Genomic DNA, 22,272 nt, shown 5'->3' on the forward strand with positions numbered 1-22,272 from the left:
TGGCTGTTTTGCCCCATAGCTGTAGCGGCACGAGAGGCACTTTAAATGCTTAAACAAGCTCATAAAAGCAGCTGTTGGCATTCAATGTTGCATATCTGGTGCCATGATTGTTCACAGTGAACACAACGAAAGCAAAAATTGTCGCAAAGAGTAACAAATATAACTGAGTACACTAATGGCTTAAATCAGTTAAAACGTAATGTGTTTTACACATTTTACTTTACTTTCAGCACCGTGTCCTATTTTCCGCTCTCAGCGGTCGTTTAATCATTTATTTATAGCTAAAATATATTCTTTTAAGTTGACAGTAAAAGACTTTTAGCTGTTGGATTCAGCCTGTCAACAAAACAGGGCTATTTAGCTCCTTCATCATTCAACAGTCCAATGCAGTGAAACCAACCGTACCAAGGATACAAACATTGTTTTTTCTTGTTTTCTGTCTATCTTTGCCCTATGTAAAGGGTCTTTGGGCATCAAAGTATAATAATACTTTGAGCATCAAAGTATTATTATACTTATTATTATTTGCACCTACAGCTGCCGAATTAAACCACAAATAAATAAATAAAGATGCTGCACTCAAAGAGAAAAGGGGCTGCAGATGTGATTGTATTTGCCAGTTGATGTTCACAAAACAATTCGAGGACCACTGGTTTAAAACGGGTCTTTTTCTGCCTCTACTGGTTAGGAATCAGTGATGATGCAGTTCTGCGGAAACAAGTTGGACAAAAAGGATTTCTTTGGCAGGTCCGACCCCTACCTGATTTTCTACCGAAGCAATGAGGACAGCACGTGAGTCCCCCCCCCCTTCAACACAAACCCCCTTCTTCATTCCCACAGCCTCTCCCCCTCCCATGTTGGGTTTAATTGTTTCCTGATTCCTGAAATGAAACCAGTTACATTGATTTGCTTAAGATTAAAATCCGAGCCTCCTGTTTAAACGCATGGGGGAATTACATGGGAAATGTGTGTGTGTGTGTGTGTGTGTGTGTGTGTGTGTGTGTGTGTGCGCGCATGCATGTAGTGAAACAGGAGACATTGAATTGCAGTGCTGTGGTATGTTCTCATAGATCGCCTGTGTGTGTTTGCGTTCTTTTTGTGTGTATATGGATGTTCGATCTAGCTCTGTGGGCTCTCTTCCATCCTGCAGTGTGCAACATTGCCAGATAAGACCTTGTGCTCTGAGGGCACAAGATACCACAAGTCCACCTGCTAGCCAAGGGACTAATGAAATGACATATTTGCAGTGTGTGTGTTTCCGTGCATGTGTGTGTCCTGGAAATGGTCCAGCTTCCACTTGTGCTCTCAGTTTGTAGGAAATTATTCATTTAATTCAATTTAACCCTTCTCTCTCCATGAACCTTATGTTTCAGATTTTTGGTCTTTTTTCCCCCCCTTTTGTCCTCTCTGTGCTCTACTCGTCTCTCTGCAGGTTTACCATCTGCCACAAGACCGAGGTGGTGAAGAATACCTTGAACCCAGTATGGCAGGCCTTTAAGATCCCTGTGCGTGCTCTTTGCAATGGTGATTACGACAGGTGAGTCCTTTTTTTTGTTGTCGTTTTTTTAGATGTGATGGATCGTCTGCGTACACAAAGAGTGAGACCGCGACAGCATATAAATCAGGAGCATATTACATGCAGTGTGTTACACGGAATCGTTTTATACTGTGGTGCATTATAGGAGGCCTATCATACAGAGGCATATTACTCTGCAGCGTGTTACGAGGAGCTGTATTATACCGTGGTGCATGATACCACAGCATTTACGGCCATTGTAGGAAAAATAACTAAGTGTAATCCCTCAAATTTGTGATTTTGGGGAATTATGACAAAAAAAACCCTGCTAAGGAAGAAGGTGTGTTGTTTTTTCGTAAGGAACCATTTGTCTTCTTTTTAGGATCAACAAAATGTGGACGTCTTGTGTTTTTAACCTTTTCTTATAAAGTTATGACTTCAAATTCTTGCACATATCTTTACCACTTTAATCTCACAATTTATCTGAGTTATTTTCTTGTATATTTACAATGTTACAGTGCTAAGGGAGTTACTGGACCACCGTTAAAGTTTATAGTCCTTATTTTTCTACTTTTTGTCTGCATAACGCCTACTCAGATAATACATATAAGCCTTGACACTGTGTATCGGGAAGTTATTTTGACAGCCCCATGTCAGTGGTGTGTATATTACATCAAATGCATGAAGCTGTTTTCAGCTGCTAAGTAGAAATATTATTGTGTTTGGCAGTTTGAGCAGGAGGACTAACATGATTTGGCAGACAGAAACTGCATGTTATTTTGTTATATTTCCTGTTCGACAAAGCGTGGATGCATTTTTTAGATATGTTCGACAGTCTTGTCTTGCACGTCATGTGTCATACAACACTAACACGAACAATGTGCCAAAAGCGATGCATTCTGCAATTATTTCGATATAGCCCATCAATAAATGACATACCCACCCACAAACCCACTCATACAGACACACACAAACACACACACACACACACACTATCTATATGTGTCTTAGATTGTAATTAGTCTTCAGTGTTGCTGAGGTGTGTGACTGTGTGACTGTTCTTTGTGTTATGAAAAGCACTAAAAACAGGAGATTAATCAAATAATAAATAAACGGGTAAAAAAAGAAATAGAAAATTGCAGCAATATGTATTTAGGAGTTTATAATTACCCTCTATGAAAGAAACATCTTGTAAAGATGACTTTTTTTTAACAACGATGTGATGGGAGTCAGAGGAAATTGATCCAGCTGACTGACAATAACATGCATATAAGATATGAAGAAGATCCGCTTATTGGTAGCTCAAAGCGGATCATCTGCATGAGAGGCTCAAGACTATTATCCATTGTGCTGATCCAGGGACCGCCTCGGACACAGGAGCTTAGTGGAACTTGCTGTTATTGATATGGTGATGGACTGGGGTCTCACTGCTACTTCTAAGGGATGTTATCTGATGAATTTCCATTCCAAATATCTAACCTCATTTAGGAGGTATGGTTACACTCTAAGTCCTATGAGATTTGGTGATTACTATTTGAATTTAGCTGAGCTAACACTTTATATTCATAGTCTTCAACAGAAGACTATGAATAGTGATTTGTATAAGGTCTATAGGTTACACTTGCAATTAATTGGAATGAACTCATTAAAAATGCACCAACTGACCTCTGACTCTTCATTCCCTTTGATTGTAACCTTTCCTTTTCAGGAAACCTGATGAAATGATAGCATTTTGCAGAAAAATATGTAGGATAAAAAAAGATAGCGTTGTCGCGTATACTGCTTCTTCTAATAAAAACACGTGACTTCTCTCTAACTCTAAAAACTCTTAAAAACTTTTAAATGGTTTCGCTTTAAAAGGGTGCCTCTCGCTCGTGTCACTCGTGTATTTGTCTCCATCTTCGGCGTCGACAGCAGCTGTGTAGTTAAACAGTACAACGCGGTTTAGCTTTGCTCAGCTAGCAGACAGCCGCATTGATCTGAAGTGTGGTCCAATAAGCTTATTGGAGGAGTCTTATCAACGTGGGACTCAGGAAAGTCAGTGGACCACACACACACACACACACACACACACACACACACACACACACACACACACGTTGAATATGTCTGCCTGGGAGAAAAGATAAGGTGGAGCTCATGCTGGCAAACAATAGAGAAGTGTGTCTTCCTGCCTCCAGCTGTTCTGATGGATATGTGTTGTCTCTGTCTCTCTATCACACACATACAAACACACACACACACACACGCACGCACGCACGCACGCAGTCGGACTATAAGTTCAACAAGGCATCTTTGTGTCAATTTTCCTTGCCCTCATTAATGCTAAGAGTGAGGGGGCGTTCCTTTGGATGTGGAATAACACTGACGCAATGAGACCCCTGGCCCTAAAACACATGCATACACACACACACTGATTCTTAATCGTTACTTCGAACCAGGAGACGGATTCATCCCTGGAGTGCACATCCCTTTTAAACAGCCTTCTTGCCTCCTTTCCTACAATGTGCATCTGGCTCTTTCAGCAGCTCTATTGTCCATTAATGGAGCATTTCCTCTTATGTAAAAAGATGTACAGGCTGCAAAGGTGCACTTTTGCCTCAGGTTTTGAATTAGGTGGCCATTTGTTCTGCTCTAATCAATCATAGTAAATGCAGAAGGAAGTCATGCAAGATTCATGAGAAACTGCAGTCCGCTCAAAAACTTTTACGCATAATTCCCGTCCCTGAAGTTGAAAACAACTGACCTAATCAACTGAGATTGTGAGCACTGAACGCTTTTGTATCTCTTGGGTGTCTTTTTCATTTTTTTCTCTCTCAGCTTTCAATTGTTATCATTTCAGAGTCCATTCACCCCTCTGCCTGCTTCTCTCTCGGGTGCCTTTTGCTGTCTCTCTTTTAATTCAGTCTCTTTTATCCTTTTTGCCTCCGCTCTCTCGCTCTCTACCTATTGCTCTCCTGCTTTAGTCAGACAGAAATTTCCCTGCCGGTGAAGCTACTCAGATGACGCAGATAACGCAGCATATCTGCCTCTTGCAGGCTGTTCTGTGCTGTTTTGTCTTTCACATTTTCCTGTACGCTATTATGGGATGCAGACATGGATGCGTTTGGAGATGAGGAGAGCCCATTGCGAGAGGCAAATACAGTGACGGGAAGACAGTGTGTTGTAATAAAGATAAGCCGCTGAATGAATCAGCTTCTCCTGATGCCTCCATGACTACGATGACAAAGGCAACTAGCGTTTATATTTGCCTTTGAAATCAAGATGATGGCTTTTTAGCACCTTGAAATGGGGTATGCAATGTTACCATGTTTCAAGAAATATAGAAATAGAAATGCATGTCATTTAATAGTCATGATTGAGAAAAGTCTTTTTAATGTGATCTTGCACCTTGTGCTTCTACCAACAGAACAATCAAGGTCGAGGTGTACGACTGGGACAGAGATGGCGGGTAATTACTATCTAAACTACTACTATGTAGTTGTTTTTTGTGTGGTTGAACTACCATTGAAACCCTCTAATTTACAGCCTGTAAACACGTATCGGAATACTTCTCTGAGACAGACTTTGTGTGGTTCGACACCTCTGCTGTTTGTCACACAGAAATAGAAGCGAAAACCTTTGGCCGCGTTCAGACAGACATATTTCATAAGGATTGTAAAATGATACAATCTAGAGGTTTTTAATAATAAAAATATACTATATATATAAACTAAATATTTTGTGGCAAGCGTGATACTCAAACAGGCGGCGTATCTTTGACATCAAGTCTGGTATTTCTCAACATGTGACTTAATTGGAACAACACGTTTTAAAATTGTTTTTGTATCGAACGAGAAGGCTGCAGATTACAGCCGCCCTGCGAGCTACAATGTCATCACTCGGGGCACCGTCAATGTACGTCCACCTAAAGTGTTTCTTTTACCGACGACTGGCTCATATTGTTGTTGTGTAGAATTATTTGACATTATGGGAATTAAGCAGGATTTGTTTCCCCGTTTGCTGTTTGTTATCGTGACACACTTTTTTTTCTGGAATCTAGCGTTCCATCCACATTTCCCAAAAATCTAAAAGCTAAATATTCAGCCATGACATCTTTTAGATAACAGAGTTAGCTGAGCTTTCTGTACCTCTGACAACACTGTGTCTCCTCTCTTGACACATGGCACAGTAATGACATCACTGCAGCCCGTTTTCCAGCTGCCGTCGATCAATAGAGGAGCAATTTCAGAAATCGTTGTCCCAATTAGGCACTTAGATACAAAATCGTGTTACCTTTTACCAACTAATTTGTTGATCAAAGATCAAATAATTGTCACCTTTGCTGGATCGGATGTTTATTGCCTGGGGAAAAAGAACATTGACTAAAAGAACAGCTACACCAACAAAAGTCAGAGCAGCAACAAATTCCTGTATTAGTTCTTATTCTGATTGCATTAACATTCAACACACCATAGCTCCACGTGTACAGCGCATCTAATCCAAGGCACATATAAGAAACACTGGCCCATGTTTTCAGGTAAGGAGCATCCTCACAGATTTGACTTCATAATGAGTCTGGATTCTGGCTGCTGACAATCAGAGAAAGAGGGGTGACATCTGTCAAGCTGTACTTGAACGGGGAGATATTTCTCTATTGTTTGAAGAATATATTTAGTGTCACTCTCGCTCTGAAAGCGGGAACGCGGTGGCATTTCGGTGTATTTAATTTGTTTTCAATGGCACCCGTAAATGTTAACCATTTTTAGTAACGAGTATTTTGGTTAACACAAGTCCTGTTGTTTTGGGCTGGTTGGGCCAACTGTAAATAATCAAATGGATTATACTGTCAAACATTGCTATTGTTTTAATATGTTCTTTTCGTTCCTCGCTCATCTCCATAGTCACGACTTTATTGGAGAGTTCAGCACCAGCTACAGAGAACTATCCAGAGGGCAGAGCCAGTTCAACGTCTATGAGGTTTGTACTTGTGTATGTGTGTGTGTGTGTGTGTGTGTGTGTGTGTGTGTGTGTGTGTGTGTGTGTGTGTGTGTGTGTGTGTGTGTGTGTGTGTGAGCTTGCATGTACTTGTGTGCTACTGCTTTCAAGTCAACAATGATGGTCCTCTCCGGACCAGTGCACAGGTCAACAGGTCAATCACACACACTGTAACTGGACGATTGGGTTTTCAGCTGGAACATTTTGTTCAAAAATTTTACCTTGTTAGAACTCAACTGCCATTTCAGTTCTGAACCCAATTTTAGTTATTGTAATAAAACACAGTTTAAGATACTTTAATAGGGTGTGAACCTTGTTAATAGGTTCTTAAAGGGTCATTGTGTAGCAATCCGAAGAATCCATGAGCAGTTGGAAATTTAATTCAGAAGTACGTTCTCGTTTCTTTCATTTAATTTCTCCAAATAAAGAGTCGTCGTGTTTTCGTTGGCTTATAATGAGCCCTTCGTATCTACAAAGAGAGCCTCCCATGTCCAACGTGAACCCCCAGCTTCCAGACTCACCAAACACACTGACCTTACAACACGCTTGTGAAACTGCTTTAACGTGCAAGGCCGAGGTACTTCTGTTGATACAGTGAGGTTGGCAACCCCACGCTAAGACTTCACTAGGTCCTACACACTGCCCCTTAAAGTACAGATAGACTGATTTCGCTTGAGGCAGCTAGAAATATAGTGGATCATGTTACTGTTTCTTTAAATATGTCACTTCGAAAAGAAACCAACACAAACCAGAGACTTGACTGATTACAGATCAGGCTGGATGAAGGATAGACATTACTGACTTTTAAAACATTTAAAAGTGAAAGATTACTCCATAGATGTAATGTTGCACACCTCTAGCATTATCTGAATCTGGAAATATCAAACTACTAATATCAAGTACTTTATACAAACAACATTCTATTCACCTCCATTGTAATGGTGTATAGAGAAAAAAATGTTGATTTTAAATATACCTATATACTTCCTATAAAACAACATAGTAGACAGTATTTTTTACATGGAGCATAATCACTGGTTTAGAATATGGGGCTCTCATAAGACTCATACTCAAAATCCTAATCCTCACTTTGTCATGCACGCGCATACACACACACACACACACACACACACACACACACACACACTGACAGACAGTTGTGATGGACCACTGGCTTATCTTCTCCCAGGAAGAGTCAACACTTCTTGATTAACAGAGTACCACACAGAGAGGAGAGCACACAGGGGACTGTCATTTTAAACAGCTGCTGTTTGCCTAATAGCGTTCAGATGTGCACAGCCACAAAAGCGCACAACGGTGCACAAAGAGGCACAGTGATAAGTAAGTTATTTTGTGATTTTGGACATCTCTTAACCCCGACTTTCAACTTAAAGCCGGCAGATAGTGAGAAGACAGCTTTGCATTGCTAACGTCCCACGGTGTGTGGGTGTGTGTGTGCGTGTGCGTGTGTGTGTGCCTTCGTTTTACAAGCACGTTTTAATCATTGCACTTCACCTCCAAAGGCAAACTTGTCCTTGTGTGAACCAAGGAGAAATGCATAAATCCACACATTTGTATGCTGTCTCTTTTTGTTTGACCGTGGCCACATCTTCATCTAATTAACAGGTAGGATGCAATGTTTGGCATTCAAAAGATATTTTGGTTCTGTCTCTTGCTGCTCCTACATAACAGTGAATACATAATAACGGTTTGTTGTTTAAATGACCTTGTGTGGTGCAGAAAAACATCAGTGTCTTAAAGGAGAAAGTCAAACCTGTTCATACTGATCACTCAGTATTCTGTTGCATATTCATAAAGTCACACCATCAGGTTTTGAGCTGTAGTGCACTTCTGGAATTAGCTGATCCTCTGTGTATTTTAGGGTGTACATGCATTGCACAGAGACGGAGGTGCACAAACTGACTGCAGTTACCACACAGTATTTCAGATACAACCTGATTAATGTAAGATGGGACCGTCAGATTACCCTGCTGAAGATTTAAACTGACAGTGTTAAATAATGAGGTACAACGTCAACTACAGAATAATAATAACATTCCTGACGCATTAAATGTTCTGTCTGATTTTGCTCTAGATGGATGGAATACCCTGAGTAGATTCTAGCATTTTGACATTAAAAGTGGCGTCTGCTCGTACCAAGCAGTGAATGCGTCATGTTGGACAGCTCCAGGGACGTTTGTGTCAACACATGTAACCAGGAATTGATAATAGGCATCAAGCGAGCAGGAAGTGGGTCAATTATTAATACATTTTTTATTTTAACAATGAATCTTGTTCGGACAAACTCTACACTCTGTCTCTAAACTCTGCAGTTCCTTGAATACTCAAAGAAGCGTTTTAGCGTCTCTTAGCTTATAGTTCTGGTTTCCAGTTTCCAACTTTGGCATTTATGTTGCCTTTGCAAACTCGACCCTTAGATTCTGCCAAATCAAACAAAAAGAAGACTGAGTGAATAGATATCGAAATCACAACATATCATTTTGTATTTTTTAGGTAATAAATCCAAAGAAGAAAGAGCGGAAGAAAAAGTACCTCAATTCCGGAACGGTGAGGAAATATCCATCAATCAATTATCATTCTTTTCCTTGATTCAAAGCTGTTTTTTTGCATCTAAACTGGTTAGAAATGATGAGCGACTGTATGTCGCATTAGAGGCGACAGCTGAAACTGTTTACCATTCACTCTGAGCTAATTGTGGCCCTATTGCCTCCAGGTAACGCTGCTGTCATTCCTGTTGGACATTGAAGTCACCTTCCTGGACTACATCAAAGGAGGGTAGGTCAATGACCACACGTCCACACTGATGTATGCAGGTTGCAGTCTCGTTAGTAAGAAGTGACATGCTGAGTGTGCCGTCTCCTGTCTCCGTAATAACCCCATCACTACTCAGTGTCTGCAATATGCCAAAGATAATGATCACACAGTGGGAGCGATTCGGGTGGGAAATTGTACATTTGCATGCGAGTGAAGCATGGCGATGGGTAAAGTGAGAGAGAGAGAGAGACTGGCAGATTGGCCGACCTGCAGTACACAAGGGTCGGATTCTGGTATGTGTTGTGTTTTGCCATGTGTATTTTGCTCAGGAGAGGTGACCACGTGTCGCCAGACCTCGGGGCGAAAGCTGCTACACACTCTGCTTTTATTACACTCGCAGAAAAGAGAAAGATAATCTCCATAAACTCACTGAAAGTATCAGCTTGTGCCCTCGGCGACAGACTCGTACGCTGCTAGACTCCCCCTGTGGCTGTTGTTAATGTCAGCAGGATTTTGACACGGATCGAAGCAGAAGGGCAAAAAGTGATGGAGCAAACGAGAGGATTATCCAAGGAACAATTGCCACTCTGTCTCTCCTGGCAACAAGCATTGTTTAAACATCACCAAATACTTAAACTGTGACACATTGATTTGTTGGATGTTGTTTTTCAGAGGTAGTATGCTAATGGTGTGATTATTTTTCGGTAAAATATCATTTTGATTCAGTTTTTACTTTTTTTAGGACTTATTTTCATTATTCACTTATACTATATATATGAAAACAATATATAAGACTTAAAATGTAAAAAAATAATAATAATAAATAAAACAAACAAAAAAATCACATTTGACCAAAAAATATTTTTCATTCATATTTTTTTGAATACATTGTTGTATTCTTCAATATTCAATATGGCCAAAAGTCAAACTTTCAGCTTCAATTTACTTTTTCAAAATGCTCCATGCAATTCACACCTCTACTTGTCAGTTAAAACATGATTTATATACTTTACTACTGCAGTACTGAGTGCAGTTGTCATATAAGTGTGACAGTATATTGTAAAAGGTTTTGAGGACTTTTCATTTCCCATCAAAGATGCGGAAATATATTCACAAACCTAGCTCCTGCCTGATGTCAGACATCAGAGCGGCCTGTAAAAAGAACAGCTATAAGTATTTACACAGTAAATGTGAACCCTCACCACGGCGAAGTCTAGGAATGCCAGTGAAACATATCACGCAGATCACTCTGCTTCTGACTCACAGGGCAATAAGAAACCAGTCTGTGTCGAGATGAAGACATTCGATGGAGCTGTATATGTTTCAGGAAATGGAAAATGAAACGAAAGTATTAATCTACAGCAGGACGGGAGGGCTTCCAATGCGCGGCTGCTAATGCATATTATGGCCCCGCCTGAGTGTGAGTGCGTGCGTTGAGAGCTGGTCTGTGTCTGTGTGTGTGTGTGTGTGTGTGTGTGTGTGTGTGACATCACATATGTCAGTGGTTCCCAAACTGGGGGTCGCAAACCCAGTGAGCCGACAGTGGGGTCACGGCTTCACCCCCAACCCGAATGAAGAAAAAGTTAAGTTAAAAAAATTGGAAATTTGAGGTAAATTTACTACTAATTTAATATGTTTACAAAATGTAATAAAATGGCTAAGTGGAAAAAAGTAAAGTAATATGTAATTATTTAATGAATAAAAACAATGTCCCCACATCCTCAAAGGGGGCCCTAACAGAAAAAGTTTGGAAACCACTGACATCTGTTTACTCGCTCCGTCGCCTCGCTGCTAATGGAGAAATCCCGTCCTCGAGCCTCCCTGCAGCGTGGCCGGTCAGAGAGCGCCTCAGAGCACAGGACGCTCCATCTTTTCCCTTTCTCCGCTCGGAGCTTTGGGAGCGCGAGCTGGACGCTCCTTCACGCCAGTGTGGCTAAACGAAGTGCCGAGCAATGTCTCGCTGTTTGAAACCAAAATGGACTTTAATGGTCCGGGTGCACTCGCTCCGATTGCATAATGGGCAGTGTTTGCCTGTGTGCACATTCCCAGCTTCTCTCTCTCTCTCTCTCTCTCTCTCTCGCTGTGCCTCAGTCTCAGTCTCGCTCGACCCTCTGCTCAGGTATTTTGGCACTTTGCAAGCCATCTCGTTCCATTTCCTTCTTATCTTTTCAGCTCGTCTCCCATCTCCTCTTCTCTGTTATCTTCAGAATGACAGCTCTTTTTGCTGTGTTTTCTCCCAATCACCCAGTTGTTCATTTGGAGCTAATTAGGAACATGATCTGCTGGCAGCATTAGCATAAATGGTTGATTTGAGAAGGCTCCGTCTCAAAGCATCGCTGCTCCTATTCTTTCAGCCCCCTTTGATAAAGCACACCGCCTCCCCCCCTTCTTCCCACACCCTCATTGGTCTCAACAAAAAGGCCTCTATTCATGAGCGTGAGGATAAAATCGGAGGAACGGCAAGCTATATCTTTCATTTTGATTTGGCTGCGCTGTCACTCACGGTGACAGATATTGTTTCCGCTTGTTTTGGTTTGTGAATTGGGTATTGAAACCAGAATAGAAGCATGAGGGAGCGCTGATGGTATTGAAATTATTCCAAGGGCTTATCATTAGATTGAGCAGTCAGAGCCGAGACAAAGATTTTGGAAAAAAATCCAATCTGTGGAAAAAAAGTAAGGCTTTTTTTGTGTGTGTGTGTTTTATTTAGCAAAAAATAAATTGATATGCATTGCCAAAATCAATATTTGGGCAATTCTGACACTCATCTCTCCTCTTCTTTCTTCACTTCTCTCTTCCTCACCTTCCCTTACCTCTCCTTTCCCCTCCTCTTCTCGGCCTTCGAGCCATTTGGACACTGTCCAGCCAGCAACATCTGTTTGCATATTATCCGGAGAGGTCACATTGCAAAACCTCTGCCATTTTTAGGACACTGCAGTGCAGTGATGCATACGTTTCCCACTGGCAAAGACTTTCTTAATATCGTTTCATGCACTTTATTTTTTTAAAAATTTTAAATATTTTTTAACTTTAACTTGTATTCTTTTATTTTAAAATAACCCATTGCCTTTATACTACAAACCCACAGCATTATATTTTATTTTATTACTCGTGCACTGTTGTCTTGTCGTCTATTGTCGTACTATCTACTGTTACGCACCAACCGCCAAGTCAAATTCCCAAGTCAAAGTATGTCTGACATATTATGGCAATAAATATTTCCGGATTCCGGATTCCTGATTCCTAAATAGAATAACAATTACATTTCTCATACGAGACTGGCTATCGGTATCATGGTTTGGGTTCTCTGTTCCCTAAATGTTGATATTGATAATTGTGAAGAACCTCACTAAGTTAGGTGTGTTGGTTTTTGTAAATTGTTTGGTTTAGGTTTAACTCTACATCTGCCTCCGGTTTTATTCTTGTTTTTTGGGGTAAACAAGTGTGTGATGGTCTTTATCATCTTTGACAATAAGGAAATAAATTAAAAATAAAGTATAAAGTGAGAATTTTAGTAATCTTCTCATAGACTTCTTTGCAATCCCACTTTAAACCGGAGGAGTCTGTCCCTGCTAGCAATTAGAAGAAATGCAGGTTCAAGGCAATTCCTCATTGGCACACTGGAGCATTTCACTGGAGATGTGGCAGGAGGGAATCATTTTACACTGTAGACACGTGATGCTTGGAATACTTAGTAAAAACATCAGCATTCAGCCTGGTCCCTCTGCGGGAATGCTGTTTTGAATGTGGTGTGCAACCTCCTCATCAGGCTGCCCCCCCGCCGTGCGGTATTTTGTCATATTGGTTCCTCGCTGAGTCACTGTGTGCTCTAACAGCGGGGGAAGTGGCTGGTAGAAAACCTGTTGGGAAAGTGGCGTTCCCCTTTCACCCCAAACGCATTATTCAATACTGTACTTACTACACACAGAGGCTTACGCCATTACACACACTTACACACACATACGCCATTCAAAGTGAATGTGAGAAGGCAGTTGGGCCAGCCTTGATAAAGGTGGTCTAATGAAAGGAAAGGATTGATTTCCCTGCACCTCCAGGACAAAGAACCATGAGGCTTAGCTTTTAAGGCAAGTGTGAGGTCAAACTCTCAAGCAGAACTCCGCGGCCAGCTGGTGCTTTCCACTGCAGCCGCTAACGCAACGTCAAAGAATTAGTTGGCTCAAATTTAAACATCAAAAAGGATTCAATAACTAATAGAAGCAGGTACAGTTACAGAGTGAATTACGCTATGCATAGTGTAGTGTTTTTCCTTATTCTATTTTATCCTATAAAAGCCAATTTTTTCCCAAGAATTCACAATTCCCAACTTCCCGCTGACTAATAAGCAAAGTGATATCATTGCACACTTTATTTAAATTCTATATAGCAAATGATTATAACGTGGTAATATTTTTTCATATTCCGAGTAGAGGGGGGTTTGGTAATATGCCAGGTTTGAAGCTGTACTACAGGCCAGAGGTGTCAAAAGTATTCACATTTATTACTCAAGTACAAGTACAGATACTAGGGTTTAAAAAGACTCCTGTAGAAGTTGAAGTACCAACTCAAGCTTTTTACTTAAGTAAAAGTATAAAAGTACTGGTTTCAAAGCTACTTAAAGTATAAAAATAAAAGTATGAAGTAGGAAATTCCATTAAGAACAAACTCTTAATGCGTAACCTCGCTCACACAAGCGTCACGTCACGTCACGTCAGTCCGCAGATCACGTGACCTGCCGTTGGGATGGTGGAAACATGGCGACATTCAGAGACACAACAAAACAACACGTGTATCTGACTTAAACAGATAAAACCACAACCCATTTTCCAGTGACACAAGTCACACACACGTTGTTCGCATTGATTAGGTAGAATGCAGTGTCTCCCCCAGGTTTACTACGTCATGGGGGGGGGGGGCACCCCACCCCTGTTTATAATGATGGGAAACACTGAACTGTCAGCGGTCGGTTATCAAAACATTGGCCAAATAACCAGTATGTTCAGGCTTCATGAGCAAATACAGAATCCCTTTGTGTTCATTTGCAAAGCCGCATTAAGACACACATCACTTTATTTAATACGCTGCTTGCAAGTCGCTGTGTTGTGCCAGACTCTCAATAAAACATTTAGGACAAACCCACGGTCATGAAGATGCTCATTTAACGTTACATGGAATCTGCGTGAGGAAGAGGAGGAGGAAGAGGAGGGTCCATCGCTAAATACCAACTTTCCAAAGACCACTTTTCCCACCCGGTGTCGCTTCGATCTGCCGGCGCATCGCGGAGAAAACCAATCGGGTGTCTGGATGCTAAATGTTTATACTTCTCATCCAACCACAATCAAATTCACTGTCCGCATAGCGCCATTTATCTAGATTTTTGTCTTTGTGTTTTTGAACTACGACAAGCCGGAAGTAACGAGGCTGTTTTTAAAATGTTTTATTTGCGTGAAAATGTAAGGAGTAGAAGTAAAAAGTCGTCTGAAAAATAAATACTCCAGTAAAGTATAGATACCCAAAATTTCTACTTAAGTACAGTAACGAAGTATTTGTACTTCATTTGTACTTCGACACCTCTGCTACAGGCATTAAGCAATAGAAGCAATTTTAGTGCATAGATAAACACAGAATGTTAAGAGTTCTCAAACACACAAGGATATAACCGCAGTTCCAAAAATTAGAAAAAACTGTTAGGACAAAGTTAGGAAGAAATTCATGAACAAACATCACTGATGAAAAGCTCCAGTGCCAATAAACTGATCACATGCGTGCGTGATTACTGCAGAGGAGAGCATTGACCTTTTGGAGAGCGTTCCATGTTCTGCTCTAGATATTAATTTTCTCTCTATTTGGAGTCAAACATTAGGATCCATTTTGTGAAGCAAGAATCTATCATCTCGTGTGCCTGAACGCCACATGTCCCTCTTAGAAGTTGGACAACTTCAACCAAATGTATTTAGCATCCTTGTTGGCTTAGTTGTAAGCGGTGAAAAAACTAGCTGTCATTTCTGTGTCACTGTCTCTCTGCTGCCTGGGAAATTGTTAAGTTGTTAACTGGAGGGTCTTCTAAAAACACATTGTCTGCATTTAATAAATGAATTGAAATGCCTGAATCATCACCATCACTTTTGCGTACAATTTGTACGATATTCACCTTCGTACAATGCTAATGGCTGTGAATCCTACAGCCTCATAGCTCAAAGTAATCACAGTCGAGCTGCAGTGGTTTGAGGATGTCGATCACTACCGAGTGGAGCTCAATGTTAAAAAGTAAATATCCTCCAGGCCCCGACCAAAAGGGTTGCATTGGCTACCGTTTTGAGAAATTGACATTCAATTCCCGGCTCGATCCAAACCACATTGCAACATATAAAAATAGGGACAGCCTTTATGTGAGAGTGGATTCAGCTGGGAGAACAGAATGAAACAAGTGCATTTGTTAAAGTGAATATGACGGATACACTGGTGTCACGTGGGCGGCCCACAATCCAAAACTTCAATGTCATGGAACAGAATAGATTAAAATAAAAAATGCACAATCAAATATGTTGTCATTGCACATTGTCAAAGGGTAACTCTGTGTCGAATTCCCCAATGCCACACGAGGTTCCCGCACACCAAGAGGGAAGCAATGTCCCTGAAACCACCTTGTTTCTCTGGCTGTCCCCACACTCACATAGTTGGAGTTCCTCTCTCAAACTTTGTGTGTGTGTGTGTGTGTGTTGGGGGGGCAGAGAGAGATTGAGTGGGAGAGAAAGGGGGCATACATAATTCAGGCTGCTTGGCTGAAGCTCGTCCGTGCCAACGAGCAAAACTGGACCAGAATTCACTCACATCTCTCTCTCTGCCGCGTTGTCCTTGCAGCTGTCCTCTAGAAAAGCTTATTTACGGGAAAGTGCTGTGATGTTTCATTAGGTTATGGAAATAAACCACATAATTATGAAATATATTTTTAAATGTCTACAAGGACTATCAATGTTTCCTTTTGGTTGAAAGCTTTGGGACGGGCGGACGGATTGACGGACCGGCGGGGGGGGTTGTGAGGGGACAGACGAACAGGGGGAGGGGGATGGACTCGCGCTCTCTGTCCACCTCAAAATGACTTTAGTACATCAGTTGGTCATGCAATCCATTTCTTCTCATTGTTTCTGGTTGGATCACAGCTGTTTGTGTGTGTGTGTGTGTGTGTGTGTGTGTGTGTGTGTGTGTGTGTGAGAGAGAGAGAGAGAGAGAGAAACAGTAAGGGGGGTAAATTGTGGTTAATTCATTTTAATTAATTGAATCACATATCTGCTTTTGTCTTCTCAGGACCCAGATTAACTTCACTGTGGCCATCGATTTCACAGCTTCGAACGGTGAGCCTCCCAGTACACACACTCCTAGCACACGAGCCTAGGAAGAGTGTTTGTTTGAATCCAGGAAGATGGGACGTGTTTCCTAATGGCCATCACACCTGGCTGCTTAAGCTGTAACATGCTACGAAGGCTGTGATTGAGGGCCGTGTTATTCTTCTCTCTTAGTCGATGTTTAATGCTGATTTGTTATTTTTTTATATAATGGGTAGTAGAGTTCTGAGGTCCATTTAAACGCAGCTGGAGTAGGAAGTCAACAAATGTTCCATTTTAATATCCCAATAAAGTAATTAGGAGCCAATTTGATGCGTTGGAAAAACATAATTTAAAAGTTCAAGTGGCTTTTCCGATAGTGATAGTGGTCCCTACAAAGCACCATGACACCTTCACAGCTGCTGGCAATTCACGTTGTTTACGTCAATGGAGGGTAATTGATTAACTGGTTAGGTGTTCTTGCATAAAAAGTACAAAAATACCCTTTTCAGTGGGACCATAGATTCTTGTTGCAGCTAAATTGGGTTTTCCAAATGTTCTGTAACACTCAAGCATATCTGTCACAAACAGGTAACCCAGCCCAGCCCACCTCCCTCCACTACATGAGTCCATACCAGCTGAATGCCTACGCGATGGCCCTGAAGGCCGTAGGAGAAATCATCCAAGATTACGACAGCGACAAGATGTTTCCAGCGCTGGGTTTCGGAGCTAAGCTGCCACCGGATGGACGGATCTCCCACGAGTTTGCCTTGGTACAATCTGGAGGTCATGGGGACCGGATGGAAGGCAGGGAGGGAGTAAAACATGGAGATGTTCCCTGCATTGGGTTTTTGAAACCACCCGTCTGACAGAATGAAAATGTGACATTCCAAGACAGGTTCTACAACAGCTAGGTTTTCACCCAAAGCATCAACTTAATGTCAGCCGTGCAGCACTAACTCTTACCACTAACCCTTAACATGCCAGTAGCATAAAATCACAACATCTCTACCGATAACGGTGTCACTTAACTCCCTAGTACTGTGAGTTAAAGTTCATGAGCCTGCTAAAAGTCTGAATCCATGCATGCAAATACAGAAAGTGGCGGTGATCTGTGGCATAAAAATATGTAAAAACTGTAAAGTAAATACAATGAAATCAAACACACTATTTATCAGTAGTTATAAGTTACAGGAAGAGAACTGCGGTAAAGAGGAGCATAGTTGGAGCATCCTTCTCTTTCTCCTTCGGTCAGGAGTGAGTGAAAGTGGTTCTGAGATGAACCATGCAGGCTAATGATGGTTTCCTCTGCTCTCCTCAATGTAGAACGGGAACCCTCAGAACCCGTACTGCACGGGCATCGACGGTGTGATGGAAGCCTACTACCAGAGTCTGAAGTCGGTCCAGCTCTACGGACCCACCAACTTCTCCCCCATCATCAACCACGTGGCCAGGTAACACAAATGTACACTTTATTAACAGGGGGAGTGTAATCATTGTTACACACATTTTACCAATGTTGCCAACGTGACACGTTTACATCTGCTTAAGTTAGAGTTAGAGTTTGTGTTTGACACTTTTATATTTGCTATTCCCCCTTATGTAATGAAGGGAAATCAGTTCACTTCATTAAATGCGTGAAAGAACACTGAGTACGTTTCACTTTGTGCTCCACGCTCCGCATGTGTTGTCAGGTTTCCTGTAATAGGCTCAGAGCAGTGAGTGTTTCTCAGGTAGCTGGCGAGAGTTGGAGGGAGAGAGAAGCACCAAACTAAAACGTAAAGGGAAGCTTCCAGCTGATTGCATGTTTGTTAGAGTCTCTGCGTAGACCAGACTATAATTCATGAAGCAGCACATGTGATCCAGAAAAGGTTCTGAAATGAAAGAGACCAGACACTAAGGAACTATTCATGCCAGTGTGTAATTAAAGAGATGTGCTCAGGTGAAGCATGTCATTAAGCTACCTTACATATTGAGATGATCATTTACTGAAATCCTACTTGCATATAGTTGCAAGTGAGGACGCACTCTGGGGGGAAATGGCCATACAAGCGGCAATACAGGGGAAGACTTTTATTTGACTTTCCCCTGAAATACACTTTACTCTTTTTTCTAATTTGTGTCATCTTTCAATTAAACCGCTGTAAAGAACCTGGTTTTTCCCACCTTTTCTCTTCGTGTGACTGCATGGAACGCTTGGCGCTCTCTCTTTTTAAAGGAACCGTGGTGGGAAATTTGCTTGCTCTCGCCTTCTTAGGTTTTGGCAGGGTTCTTTTTATTACCTCCACACTGAGCTGTGCTAGCTGTTTCCCCCCTGCTTGCACTTTTTATGCTAAGCTAAGCAAAGGTGAAGCAGAAAGCCAAAGCAACTGAAACAATTACAGTGTTTTAATGCAAATGTACTCAAAAAGCCATTGTTAACATTGTAGCATAAACCGATAGCCTTATTGAGCGTGTGGATCTGTAGAATGGATTTAAAGGGACATTTACAGAGAGAAGCACTTTTCAGTGGGAGGCAAGTGACATATATTCAATAAATCAGCGGACATGCTCTGACTCATTCTCACTCAAATATGTATTTAGACTTACTTCTGTTAAAACCACACAGAACAGCTTAATATGCTCAACTAATGAATCATCACTGTAAACAAAAGACACCAGGACGGTTGCGCAGAAATAATCCTAAAGATCGGCTTTATGTGTGTTTTTGCCCGCAGGTATGCCTCTTCGGTGAAGGACGGCTCGCAGTACTTTGTGCTCCTCATCATCACAGATGGCGTCATCTCAGACATGGCCCAGACCAAGGAGTCCATTGTCAACGTAAGTGCGCCCACTGCAGCTGTTGGAGAAATGTCAATTGCATTTATGAATTGCTTTGATAGTAACGATAAGGAAAAACTAAACCTGCGAGCCAGCTGACATGGAGCAATCAGGGAATCCGGCAGCATCGCCGAATGCCGTCCCGACAAGGGGTTTGATGGGAGTTTGTCTGCACACTGCGGGCTCACTGCCAGGATCTGATCCAGTCCTGCATCACAAGGGCTGTTGAGTCTTAATCATTCTGCACCTCATTCGCGTGCAGTTAATAGTCTCTTCTGTCGAGTACTGCTCTCTCAAAGCGTCACAGGCAAAAATAATCTATCTATTCAATCCCGATTAAACAATTAAAACAACATTCATCTAGCCGATTTTATACAAAACTGTGCAATACAATGGAACCGACTGAATGGGAAAAGTAACCCATGAAAATACAGATGACAGAAGCCTAAGCATTGAAAACAAAGCCGATGGATGAATGAGACGGATGTCGCAATAAAGACAGCTGAGTTTAAACCTTCTGAATTCTGTATGTAAACAGTATCTGAAAGACAGTAAATGCCTGCTTGTCTTTTATATCAATTGGATGTGTGGAAATATCTTTTATTGTTCTTTCTCTCTCTTGATATCTTCCATTGTTATCACCAAAAGCGATCTTCATTTTGCAGCATCGTTGTATTTCATGCTCAGATGCTTTAGATATAAAACCATGAAAATTCTAATCAGTAGAACCGTCAGTGTGACAACTTATTAGATCTGGAAGAAAATGTGTCTCTAAAATGATCCTCGTCATTACTTGTTTTGCTCCTGGGAGCAAAAATCTGCATTTGAATGAAGTGTTGAAAACAGCTGTGCCAGTATTTTCCTAATTAGGCAGCTCGCTGTCAGTTTAAAGACGACTCTGGAATCACTACATGGAGAAAAAGGCACTTGTTGTTGAACTTAGAAGCAGATAATATAAATCTAGCAGATCCATTTAGTACAATAGTCTCAGCAGAGCGTTAAGCACAAAAGGTCACTTAGAGGTTCTCTCCTCTCCATCTTTCCCTGCAGTTCCAACAGAAATATCATGTGACTGGACTGCTTTTGCTACTGTTTTCTGTTTTCTTTTTTCAGTGACTGCTATGCCGGCCTCACGTTTTAAAGCATGTTATTCACCCCACGTCCATCCTCTTCATCACTGTCAAGTCGTAGCACTATCCAAAGCAAAGCCAGGCAGCAATCTAGAATGCAAACAAATGAACAGCAAATGGCTGCTGGTTTCTGCGAGCGCAGCGACCCGTCTTTGGGATCAGAGGAGGACTGCAGAGGTTGAGAGGACGGAAAATTTGAGAGAGAAGGAGATGAGGGGACCGGGGGAAAATAGAAGGAAAACCTTTACCAAAGGGAGCGAAAAATAAACGAGATGTTTTGATAAGATCATCTATTGCTTTGCTGCCTAAAGTCAAACCATTACTCGAAATTCACCACACACGTGCGCGCCACTCCCCTTTTCCTCCTTTTCATCCCCTCTCTTTCATAGTCGCCCCCACGCACAAGCACACGCCATCTATTAGCTGTCTGCGGGTCCAGGCCGTGCTGTTGATTCTCAAGAACACTACGTGATGGAGACAAAAGCTGTATCGTCTTAATCGTGCCACAGAGGCTCACCAACTGCAGTGTTCTTCTGGGTCAACGGTCTCACATTGCAGCGGGTAGATCTACATTGTAGATTCTGGAAAGCCTGGCGCATCTCATATGGATGTTAAAGGTTATCGGTGGAATTAAACTGTTTAAGCCCCTGTGAGAAATAGAAACCATGCGAAAACTCTCAAATACCAAATCCATGTTTATCTGAGTAGCTGTTCCTCAAGGCTGAGATCCCAGCTTTGTTAGAAGGTTTGAAGGAGGGGGGGGGGGGCAGGATGGCACTGTAGCAGTCAAAATAATATACTTTTTTGTAAAAATAACATTTAATATTTGGTGAGTTTGGATGGCCCAGTGTGTATATGGAATACAATATAATTTCCCACACATAAAAGCCGCTGTAGCGGCCGTGACAAGTTAGGGTTTGACGCCTTTGGGACGGGATCATGCCAGGTAGACGAGCAGTTTTCACAATAGAGGAATATTTTCAAATGTTTTAAATGTCTCATGTATCCATTGTTCCAGGCCGCCTGTCTGCCTATGTCAATCATCATCGTGGGTGTGGGGCCAGCAGAATTTGATGGTAAGTCAACAAGAACTAATAACATCAATGTGTAATGAAGCTTCTTTTTCTACTCTATAGTAGGAAATTAACTTTTTCGGAACTGAGGGTCGCGATTTGGTATTTTGCTCTCACTAAAACTTAGTAGTTGTTTTTTTAATAGAATTTGACAGCAGGAAATCATTGTTTTTTTTCTTCTCCCTAGCCATGGAGGAGTTGGACGGTGACGAAATACGAATCTCATCCAGAGGAAGATATGCTGAGAGGGACATTGTCCAGGTATACAATGCTCTCTTTTTCTTTCACCGCTGGTATTGTTCTCTTCTGTAAAGTCTGATTGTGAAATCGAATCCCAGATTACAAATGAGCTCTGCCTGTCCAAAGATCCTTCATCATCATATCCTCACTGATTTCTTGTGAATGTGATGCTGAAACTACACTGCTCCACGGTCACTATTAGATGGGCTTCCATGTGTTCCTCCATAGTTTATCTGTGCTCGAAGACTTTCACGTTGAATCAATTCAACTGAACACATTAAATATGCATTCAGACAATACTACTTCACTACAATAATTTTTATCAAGTGGGGCATTTGTTAACATAATCTCTTATTTTAGTATTACAACTCAGTATTTATTAGGATGCACAGCAGAACTTATGTGCAAGTCTGATCACTGTA

The 22,272-nt window shown here is 41.5% G+C and overlaps 1 protein-coding gene across 2 annotated transcripts in view; it reads left to right on the top strand.

Annotated features, from left to right (window-relative positions):
* Nucleotides 1–22,272, top strand: part of LOC120817868 (copine-8) — a 65,781-nt gene that overhangs the window by 37,025 nt on the left and 6,484 nt on the right. For both annotated transcript variants that reach the window (XM_040174498.2, XM_078101598.1), the window contains exons 8-19: nt 689–792; nt 1,433–1,537; nt 4,926–4,967; nt 6,400–6,475; nt 9,008–9,061; nt 9,228–9,289; nt 16,571–16,617; nt 17,179–17,360; nt 17,914–18,041; nt 19,305–19,407; nt 21,556–21,613; nt 21,798–21,871. In XM_040174498.2, coding sequence (XP_040030432.2) covers nt 689–792; nt 1,433–1,537; nt 4,926–4,967; nt 6,400–6,475; nt 9,008–9,061; nt 9,228–9,289; nt 16,571–16,617; nt 17,179–17,360; nt 17,914–18,041; nt 19,305–19,407; nt 21,556–21,613; nt 21,798–21,871 — 1,035 coding nt within the window. The remainder of the gene's footprint in view (nt 1–688; nt 793–1,432; nt 1,538–4,925; nt 4,968–6,399; nt 6,476–9,007; nt 9,062–9,227; nt 9,290–16,570; nt 16,618–17,178; nt 17,361–17,913; nt 18,042–19,304; nt 19,408–21,555; nt 21,614–21,797; nt 21,872–22,272) is intronic.

The sequence above is a fragment of the Gasterosteus aculeatus genome, chromosome 4, assembly GCF_964276395.1.
Source record: "Gasterosteus aculeatus chromosome 4, fGasAcu3.hap1.1, whole genome shotgun sequence".
NCBI lineage: Eukaryota > Metazoa > Chordata > Actinopteri > Perciformes > Gasterosteidae > Gasterosteus > Gasterosteus aculeatus.